We start from the raw sequence: 10,938 nt of genomic DNA on the forward strand, positions 1-10,938 counted from the left end.
GGAATTCTCCCATTCTGCTGCCAATTGGCATAAACGCTGGCCAGCAGGTGCCAGATCAAGCCTGGCAGACACTTATAGAATTCATAGGGCAGACCATCGAGACCCGGTGACCTCTCCCCAGGGCATTCACCTAGCACCTCGATTACTTCCTCGACTGTGATTGGCCCTTCACAGCACTCAGCCACTCTTGCTGAGAGATGTGGGCTGCCAGACAGGAAGTCTCTAAGGGCCTCACCATGATCCAGCTTCCCGCTCCTCCCGAACAACTCAGCAAAGTGCTTGTAAAGCGCCTCACGTCTCATCCTGTCCTTCAATCGAACTCCCACTATCGTCAGTCAGAGACCTAATTGTGACACCATTGCCACACTGGGTTTCTACCGTATGGGCTCATCTGGCAACATTAATTCCCTCACAGCCCAATGCTTGCACTTTAGCCCAGACTCTACATCCCTCATAACTGGAACAAATTCTGACTATGACTAAACATCTATTGCAGAAACACACACGTTCATAAACCCACAAAATCAAACCAATGAGTAAGACTGTGCATGGTGGCTTAACTTGTCTAAAATAGCAGAATAATCTTCCTCAAATCACAGTTTGTACGTTTGTGCTGTTTATGTTTGTTTTTCCATATTAGCATGGATTAGATGAATATATATTATCAAGACATGGGATGAGGTGGTGAGGCACGACCTTTGAATGTTGGGCCTCACAGAGGCAATGACAAGCGACCAAAACCTCTAGAGCAGTGGTTTCCCAACCGACTTTTGGCCTTACCCCACTGAATCATTTCTAAAATCCTGATCCCCACCACTTGTGATATCGAATTTTGGTTATTCAAAAGTTTTACTACTATTCACTTGGAGGAAGCTTAAAAGGTTATTAACTTGGTCCCTAAACAAGCTTCCAAAGAACATGGCATTCATGAAAGAGAAAAATAAAAGAAAAACGGAAGGGCAGTTAAATAAATGAAGTTTCAAAAACTTTGTGGAGGACACCCCCGAGCCAAAGAAGTGGACTGTTCCACTACAAATAAATAATCGACAGACATAACGAGTGGGGAAAGCAGCAAGCCACTTCTTGTTTTTTAATCAATTTGATCCCGGTTAGATGTGGGTTGTATTGTGCATTGTTGTATACTGTTGAAGGTCTCCCGTAGGGGTGAGCCTATGATTTGGATTCTCTTCCTCCCCATTTTTGGGTCAAGTGGAGGGAAGGGAGAAATGGAGTGTGAACTAGTTCCGGCAGGTGCTGGCAGTTACGCCTCAGCAACTGGAAGGGGTGTGGCTGCAGATGCGCTGGAGGTGGAAATCAAGTGGAGGAGTGCAACGGGTTATTATCATTATTATTATTATTATTATTATTATTATTATTATTATTATTATTCAGGTCACTGCCTGGAATCGAATTCGGAATTTTGGGGTTAGTAGCACGTGCTCTTTACCCCAAGATTCCGAGTTTGATTCCAGGCAGTGATCTGAATAATGATAATAATAATAATAACATCATCGAAAAATACCTTAGGAATGAGAACCCAGGTTCGAAATTTCCCCAAGACACCTGATGAAGGCTGGAGGGTTTATCAGCCGAAATGCTGTGTTAACAACAAACAAGATGAGGACAAATATCTGTCAAATGTAAATAATGTAGATAATTCCTCATCTCTTAAACATAGACCTGTAAAATTATTTTTTGGCTTAAATAACCGCTCATGGGCAGTAATATGGAAATAAAATATTTCACCTGGGAAAAACAAAGATATTCTCAAAAACCCTATTTATTTTATACAATTCCACTGAACTTCTATCGTTTGAGTTATCAGATATTATAGACATAAAGAAACTGAAACAGACTGAAAAGAAAGTAGCATATTAAAAGATATTCTCAAGATAACAATGGATCTATTTAGGAAATATTGAAAATTAAACTGTTGAAAACATGAATAGAAGCCTCGTAGGAACAAATAATGTCCTTGGACATTTAGGGTAGAATAATAACCGAATAGTTTCAAGTTAAATATCACGAATTTCTTCATTTGTTGCTTGGCCATAATATCAGAGCAAATTTCACTTACTTGTATCTCATCTTCTTCTTCAATTTTGTCTCATTATGTGCATCTGGTGCATTTACCTCAAGGCCAGACAAAAAAAAAAACTGAGTTGAGTTGAAGAGTCTACACACTTCTACAGACTGTAGAAGAATCTACAATCTGTCCACGAGGATCAATTCCACAACAGTCAAAAGCACGCTTTATAGTTTCTTTATTTAAAGTGGAAACAGCTTGGTTCACTATTTCTTGATAAAAAGGTTTTTTTTTGCGATATCCTTTACTTGTAAACTCCTTTTTGCCATTTGAAAACCAATTCTCCCATTCAGCACGAAGGGCTTTCTTCAAAGGACCAATAATTGATACATCTAACGGCTGCAAATAAGATGTTGTTTTAGTGGGTATAAGTTTGAGAATTGTATTCCTACATTTGAACACTTCTAGGAGCTCTGTTTTCGTGTGTGCTCAGCATTCATCCATGAATAACACTGAATTTTGAGCTTGGAATGGTTAGCCCACAGCTGCACGAGTTCATATGTGATTGATCCCTTGTTGGAGACTGTTAAGTAAATATTCTTTGGGACCTCGGTTTTAGGTACGTTTTTCAATCCTTTAAGGATAATCATTGTTTTCAACACCTTTCCTGCAGCATTAACACACAACACAGCAGTAAAACGAGCTTTGGTAGCACCACAGTGGCTGGCATCTACATTTTTATTGCTGACAATCTATGGTTGTTGAAGTCAACATGTCAACGTATACAGGTGTTTCATGCATATTATGAATCTGGTCAGCATCCTTATCTGCTGTTAATCCTGGAATGCTATCCAGATAATCCCTGGCGATTTATGCCTTTTCTCCAAGTGTTTTATTGTCTGCTTGACCAACATGTGTAATCTTTCTCGCAGTCAGTTTATTCCGTTTCATGAAATTGAAAATCCATTTATCAGAACATCTAAAGCCGTTCATTTCAATTCAAAACTATATTCCCGTAAACGGCGATAATTTACAATTATATTGTTTGCACGCTGTAAGAGTTCAGTCTTTAGATATCTGAGTGTTGGTCTTCTGCCTCCACCAATTGCTCTGCGCCTCCTCTTGTCTGACTCAGTTTCTTTTGGGCACCATTCTCTCAATCGTTTTCTGACACAGCAGATAAATTGCTAGAATGTTCTTTCACTCGTTTAATAGCACTTAATTTTTTCACTAATGGTATATGATCGTTGAACCCGTTTTCATATATATTCAAAATCCTTTGAATTTGTTTACAGACGAAGAGCAAATGGACGTCTGGAAAGAAGGCAAACAAGAACCCTAACTCCGTTTCGACTTATAATAAACGCCCATGCACGATCGAATGGAAGGGCGGGTTTTCGGAAAAACCCCGGTACTAGAAACAACAGCCAAATCTCACAAAACTGCGATAACATAATGAAAGAAACATCTAATCAATCTACTCACCTTTCTGCAAAGATTCCCGCAGTAATTATGACAAAGTAATTTATGTGAAATTAAAGTTCATTTTTTTGTTTTTTGTTTTGAAAGTCACAAAAAATATGATCGCAGAAATAACAGCAATCTCTTTTGCAAAAAGAAAAGTCAAAATAGCAAAGAAATACTGTGACAAACGCAAAACATCGTGTGTTTGTGGAATTAATTACATATTTCTTTCCTAATAATACAAGTCCGATGAAGGATTTCAGTCAGGTCGCTCATGTGTTCATAAACGGCTGCTGGTAAGAATGTGGAATACATTCGAATAGCACGGTTCGAATGCGTAATACATAGAGTTGAACAACAACAACAACAACAACAACAATAATAATAATAATAATAATAATAATAATAATAATGATAATAATAATAACAACATACTAGCAGAGCCAGAGACAATGCCTGAATGGCTCACGAAAGGGGAAACCATCTTAATCCCCAAATCCACGGAAACAGAGAAACCACAAAACTATAGACCTATAACCTGTCTCCCTACGATCTACAAAGCCTTTACTGCAACAATATCGCAGAGATTGAGTAAGCACCTGGAAAATAACAACCTGTTTCCAGAAGAGCAGAAGGGATGCTGCAAGGGCTCATACGGCTGTAAAGATCAATTATTGATCAATAAAGCCATAACTGAAGACAGCCGCAGAAAGAAGAAAGGCCTCAGTATGGCCTGGGTGGACTACCAAAAGGCTTTTGACAGTGTTCCCCACACGTGGATTCTGGAAACACTAGCCATAAACAAGGTGGCACAAATTATTATAAAATACATAGGGCACTCAATGAACAAATGGCAGACAGTACTACAGCTCCAAACAAAAGAGGGACTTGTGAAAACGAAAGCCATCCCCATTAGAAGAGGAATATTCCAGGGAGACACGCTCTCTCCACTCCTGTTCTGCCTGGCTCTCACACCTTTAACTGAATTGCTAAATAGAACTGGATGCGGTTACAAATGCTACGGAAAAACAGTCAGCCACCTTCTATATATGGATGACCTAAAATTATATGCTAAAAACGACAAAGAGCTAGAAACACTACTGCAGACAGTACACGGCTTTACCAAGGAAATAGATATGAAATTCGGATTAGAAAAATGTGCCAAAGCAACCCTGAAAAGAGGAAAATTAGTTAAAAGTAGCAATATAACACTAGATAAAGCCAATGAAATAAGAGAACTAGACGAAAGCCAACCATACAAATATTTAGGAGTCAATGAACTAGATAGGATACAACATACACAAATGAAAGAAAAAATAAAGAAAGAGTACTGTAGACGAGTTAGATCAATACTAAAAACAGAGCTCAATGCTAAAAACAAGATAATGGGTATCAACACTTTAGCTGTCCCAGTTATAAGCTACAGCTACAACATCCTTAACTGGACACTAAACGAACTATCTAAAATAGACAGGAAAACAAGAAAAATAATGACAGGATGCACCACCCCAAATCTGACATAGAAAGGCTATATATACAACGCACAGAAGGTGGCAGGGGTCTTATACAGCTAGAAAACTATTATAAAATAACCACCATAGGACTGCAAAAATACCTACTCCAGAAGCAAGGAAAACTAATACAAATAGCCACAAAACACGAGCAAAACAAAAAACTGTTTTCAGTATTTAAGGAAGTTGACAAATACAAACAAGAAATCAATCTACCTAACAAATACGAAGAAGAAGAAGAAGAAGAAGAAGAAGAAGAAGAAGAAGAAGAAGAAGAAGAAGAAGAAGAAGAAGAAGAAACAACAAAAGCTATAAAACAAATGAAATCCAAACTAAAACTAGAACAGCAACGGACCATGATAAAACGATGGCAAGAAAAGCCCCTACATGGTAAATACTGGGCTAAACTAAATGCAAAAGAAATAGACAGAGAAAAATCCCAGCAATGGTTGAGAAGCTCAGGACTCAAAGCAGAGACTGAAGGATTTTTAATTGCTGCACAAGACCAAAGCCTCCCCACCAGAAATTACCAAAAACACATAATGAAAAGAAACATAACAAGTAACTGTAGAATATGTGGAGATGGACAAGAAACAATAAATCATATTATCTCTGGCTGCCCAGTCCTGGCTAAGAAGGAATATATTCACAGACATGACAGAGCCGGGACCTATATACACTGGAAGCTATGCTAACACTATGGAATAACAACAGAAAAAAGATGGTATAAACACACGCCAGAAAAGGTCACAGAAAACGAAAAAGCAACCATACTCTGGGATATGCCAATACACACAGATAGAGAAATTAAAGCCAATAGACCAGATATAGTTGTCAAAGATCATGAAGAAAAAAAATGCTTTCTAATTGATGTATCAATACCAGCAGATGACAACGTTTCTCTAAAAGAAATGGAAAAACTTAAAAAATACAAAGACCTGGAAATAGAGATAACTCGAATGTGGAATCTAAAAACAGAAACAATTCCTATCATAGTAGGTGCCTTAGGTATAATAAAAAAAATATTCAGACAAATACATAACAAAAACACCAGGACTTATAAATATATATAACATACAGAAAATTGCACTACTGGGTACTGCACACATTCTACGCAAAACACTTTCAATACAGTAAACATAAGAGCACCACAGCAATCCACAGCACATACCCAAGGCGCACAGAGCTGCGCTCGGTAGTGAAGTGAAAGCACGTTATAAATATTAAACTACTGAACAACAACAACAACAACAACAATAATAATAATAATAATAATAATAATAATAATAATAATAATAATAATAATAATAATAATAATAATAATAATAATAATAATAATAATAATAATAATAATAATAATAATAATAATAATGATGATGATGATGATGATAATAATGATAATTGCCGATGGATGTGTGTTGGAGACCTCTATGTAATAATTTAATGCCTCTGTGATGAGAAATTGAAAAAAGGATTTTGTTCCGTGCGATAGAGTTGAAAAATATAATAATCGTTGAAAGGTGTATATCGGAAAACTTTATGGAATAATTAATTTCTCGGCGATCTTCTCTGTGATAGGAGGGAGAAAAAAAATGATGAAAAAAATATACTGTGTAGAAAAAAAAGATCTCAAGGTGGGGCGATGTTGTGGAGGACAGCCCCGAGCCAGAGAAGCGGGTTGTTTCACTACAAATAAATAATTAACAGACATAACGAGTGGGGGCAGTCGACATTGTTTTTTTTATTTCTTTCTGTTTTTCTGTTCGGTCTAATCATCTTTGATCCCTGTTAGACGTGAGTCGCATTGTTAATTATGTGTTGAAGGTCTCCCGTAAGGGTGAACCTCATTGTTGAATTGTTGTTGCTGTTTTTTTGACATAACTACAGATTGCTGCCCGCCCCCACCGACTTTGGATGATCATAACTTTCAGAAAAATGGATATTTTTTAATGAATTTTTCTACGAATATGTGTTATATCATGTAGATACCGAATATATAAAACTTTTGGCGGAAAGGCTTATAGGAGGAGTGAGGTGGGGAATTTCGGAAAATTCACTGGCGTCCAATTCAATTCGTCTTAACTTTCAAGAAAATAGATATTTTTTAATGAAATTTTCTACAAATATACCTCGGACAGTGTAGATTCCGAGAACATAGAAATATGGGGGTGGAAAAACAATTGGGGGTTACTTTTGAGGACCGTTCCCCACTCGGGGGTGTTTCAGAACAAGTCGTCCATATTTGTTTCATTTTCTCCGCTTTGTGCGTTTGTGTATCCGTAGATTTCTACAGAAGCAGCAGGTAATGAAGCTGTCACCAGAAAACTCGTTATGCTAAAAATACCAGCTAAAGGTCTAACCGTTTCTAACAGAAGGACATTGAATAGAATAATTTACCGTTTGAACTTTTTTAATTACATATATATGTGTGTGTGTGTGTGTGTGAAAGAGAGAGAGAGAGAGAGAGAGAGAGAGGACTAGAAATCTACGGATGCACAAACGCACAAAACGGAGAAAATGAAACGAATATGGACAACTTGTTCCGAAACACCCCCCCCCCCGAGTGGGGAACGGCCTTCAAAAGTAACTCCCAATTGTTTTCACACCCCCAAATTCCTATGTTCTCGGAATCTACACAGTCTGAGGTATATTTGTAGAAAATTTCATTAAAAAATATCTATTTTCTTGAAAGCTATGACGAATTGAAGTGGACGTCGGTGAATTTTCCGAAATTCTCCACCCCACCCCCTCCTAAAACACTTTCCCCAAAAAGCTTTATATATTCGGTATCTACACATGTTCGTAGAAAATTTCATTAAAAAATATCCATTTTTCCGAAAGTTATGATCATCCAAAGTCAAGGGTGGGGCAGCAATCTGTAGTTATGCTGTTTCTTTTGCCTGTGAGTTTATATTTGTTTTCTTCCCCATTTATGGGTGAAGTAGAAGAAAAAAGAAGAATGGAGTTCCAGCCGGCAGCTATGCTTTAGCTGCTGGAAGAAGTTTAACTGCAGACGTATTACAGGTTCGAGAGGTGAAAATGGAGTAAAGGAAGTTAAAGGAGTTCAACAGAATGATTGAAAAGGAAGGAATCAGTTTGAGGTTGATCTCGCCAGAAAATTTAACAGCTAGTGTGACAAAGCAGACAGTGGTATATAGAATGCTGTCCATGTCAATGGAAAAGATAGAAATAGCCACAGTAGAGGTCATAGAGGAATGTTTGAAGGCAGTGGGGAGCATGCAGCCATGTCATCTTCATTTATTATTGTTCATACTTCATTCAGTCGTTCTGTGTTTTTTGTCCCTACTGTGGTGTTCTATCTTTCCTTGTGCTGTCCCCTCTATGTTTGTTCACTCATGCAGTCTGGGCCAGTCAGGTTGATGACGAAGTACATCGTCACCACACAGAACAGTGTCAAGCAAGACACAACAAACATATAATAGAGAACTGAAGTGCAGAAATATAAATTATTTGAATATAAAATAAATAAACTAAAGTTAGTGAGATCCTTGTGCTTCATGCCTGCTACTGAGAGATTTGATATTAGGCACCAATTTAGTCTCAAGTCTCCTCGTTTAGTGATATCCAGTCAATTTCTTTTCTTCAATAACAAATCATTTACAGCACTAAAGCCACATTCGGCTAAACTTGAAGATGGAAACGGTAACAACAATTTTCTTGCAAAGTTGGTTAAGTCAATAAGAATTTTATTTGATCCTTGAAGTTGTTCATTTAACATATTCAGTTTTTCACAGATATCTGTTAAATAACTCACAAATGCTTTACCATCAACGGTTAGCAGGTGCTTCATTTCAGGCTTGTCACTTAAAAAGTCACTAACATCAAATAGTTCCATAAATCTTTTCAAACAATTCCCCTTTGAGAGCCACCTTACCTCAGGGTGAGATAAAAGTCTCACATAGTCTGCATTTTCACAAAACTGCTTGAAAAGACGTTCACATTTGGTATTAACTTTGATACATTTTATAACTGATTTTAGTACCTCATTGAGAATAGGAGACATATTTTTGGATATTAAGTTCTCTCTATGAATAACACAGTGCACAAGAAGCATTTCTGGGTTCTCATCTTTCACCAATTTTAAGCAGACATTTTTCTTGCCCATCATAACAGGAGCACCTTCTGCAGCACAAGATGTTATTTTCTCTATTGGTATATTGTTGACATCCAAGTAATTTTTTAGCTTATCTTATATATATCAGTAGCGGTAGTGGTGGATTCTAATGATTCGCAGAATATCATTTCTTCAGCAAATTCACCTTTATCAATATATCTTGCATAGGTTAGCAATATGACCTCGCTGTCTCTTAGAGTTGATTCATCCATTTGTAATGGGAATTTTCTTGATTTCAGCTTTTCAACAAGTTGTGTTACAATATCTTCCCTCATTTCATCTATTCTTCTACTAACAGTATTGTTACTGAGTGGCATGACTTGAACAATTGTCATCTTTTTCCAGGACTGTTTTAAAAAATGCTGATATTGATGGTTTAATTAAATCCTCTCCAATAGTATGATTTTTCCCACATTTAGCAATGAATAATGAAATTTCATAACTAGCCTCAAGAGTACAACGGGCATTAACAGTTTGTGTAATAAACAGAGACATTATTGTTGTTCTCTTTGCAAACTTCTCCTTCAAAAACTTAAAAAGTAATTCAAATCTGAATTTATATACGCACTAGTGAAATCGTGATGGCACCTGTACCAGTGGAGCGCTAAGAGCACCATCCAAGCGTGATCGTTGCCAGAGCAGCTGTCTGGCTTCCGTGCCAGTGACACGTAAATAGCACCATTTGAGCATGATCGTTATCAGTGTTGCCTTCCTGGCACTTGTGCCGGTGGCACATAAAATACACCATTTTGAATGTGGCCGTTGCCAGTACCTCTTGACTGGCCTTCGTGCTGGTGGCACGTAAAAGCACCCACTACACTCTCAGAGTGGTTGGCATTAGGAAGGGCATCCAACTGTAGAAACTGTCAAATCAGACTGGAGTCTGGTGTAGCCATCTGGCTCACCAGTCCTCAGTCAAATCGTCCAACCCATGCTAGCATGGAAAGCGGACGTTAAACGATGATGATGATGATGATGACTATGTTTCGTCTTTAAATGTAACTCAAGACGATTTGGTTTCATTGATTTGTTGGTCAAGCATTGTTGGCATAAGAGGCAGAAAGGAGACCATTTATCTTGGATAATGGATATAAATCCAAATTTTGAATATTCTTCTGAATATTGACAAACTTTTTTTTTTTTACTTGCATTACTCATTTTATGGATTTCTTCAAAAAGATTTCAGTATAAACTTTCAGAAAATATGCTCAAAAAGAAACAAAAATATTCCATGAATCTTCTGAGCTGCAAAAAAACCTTTTTATCAATGATGTGAATTTTTCTTACCTTTTTGCTGAATTCACAAACTCAAAATGACTTGTTAATTTTCATCTCTTTTCACATATATATACATGTATGTGTGTGTGTGTGTGTGTGTGTGTGTGTGTGTGTATTACCATTACCATAAATCTCTCTCTTTATCCATCTGTCTGTTTCTCTCTCTCTCTCTGCCTTTTTCTCTTCTTTCACTGCTACAGCCCCAGGCTGACCAATGTCTTGTGGCTGAATTTCATAGAAAGAAACTCTGTGAAAGCCTGTTGCATATGTGTGTCTTTCTGCCTGTGCTTGTCTCCCCCCCCCCCACACCATTACTCTGTTCATTTACATCTCCATAACAGGTTTGGGGAAAAGCAATCAACAAAACAGATACCATACTTAAAATATAAGCACAAACATCAATCTGTTTGACTAAAGCCCTGGTGGGACCCCAACATGGCCACTGTCCAATGACTGAAAAAGAAAATTAAAAACAAAGCAAAACAAATAACAATCTGATAAATTCTTAAAATTTATTTTCTGAT

General features: G+C 37.3%; 1 protein-coding gene across 1 annotated transcript; it reads right to left on the reverse strand.

Moving 5' to 3' along the window:
* Nucleotides 1–7,760: 7,760 nt before the first annotated feature.
* LOC106872220 (protein ZBED8L-like) lies at nucleotides 7,761–9,305 on the reverse strand. The gene has a single exon (XM_089359084.1). The coding sequence runs from the start codon at nucleotides 9,128–9,130 to the stop codon at nucleotides 8,591–8,593; it is 540 nt and encodes a 179-aa protein (XP_089215210.1). The 5' UTR covers nucleotides 9,131–9,305; the 3' UTR covers nucleotides 7,761–8,590.
* Between the last annotated feature and the right edge of the window lie 1,633 nt (nucleotides 9,306–10,938).

The sequence above is a fragment of the Octopus bimaculoides genome, chromosome 10 (assembly GCF_046866305.1).
Source record: "Octopus bimaculoides isolate indiv1 chromosome 10, ASM4686630v1, whole genome shotgun sequence".
Classification (NCBI taxonomy): domain Eukaryota; kingdom Metazoa; phylum Mollusca; class Cephalopoda; order Octopoda; family Octopodidae; genus Octopus; species Octopus bimaculoides.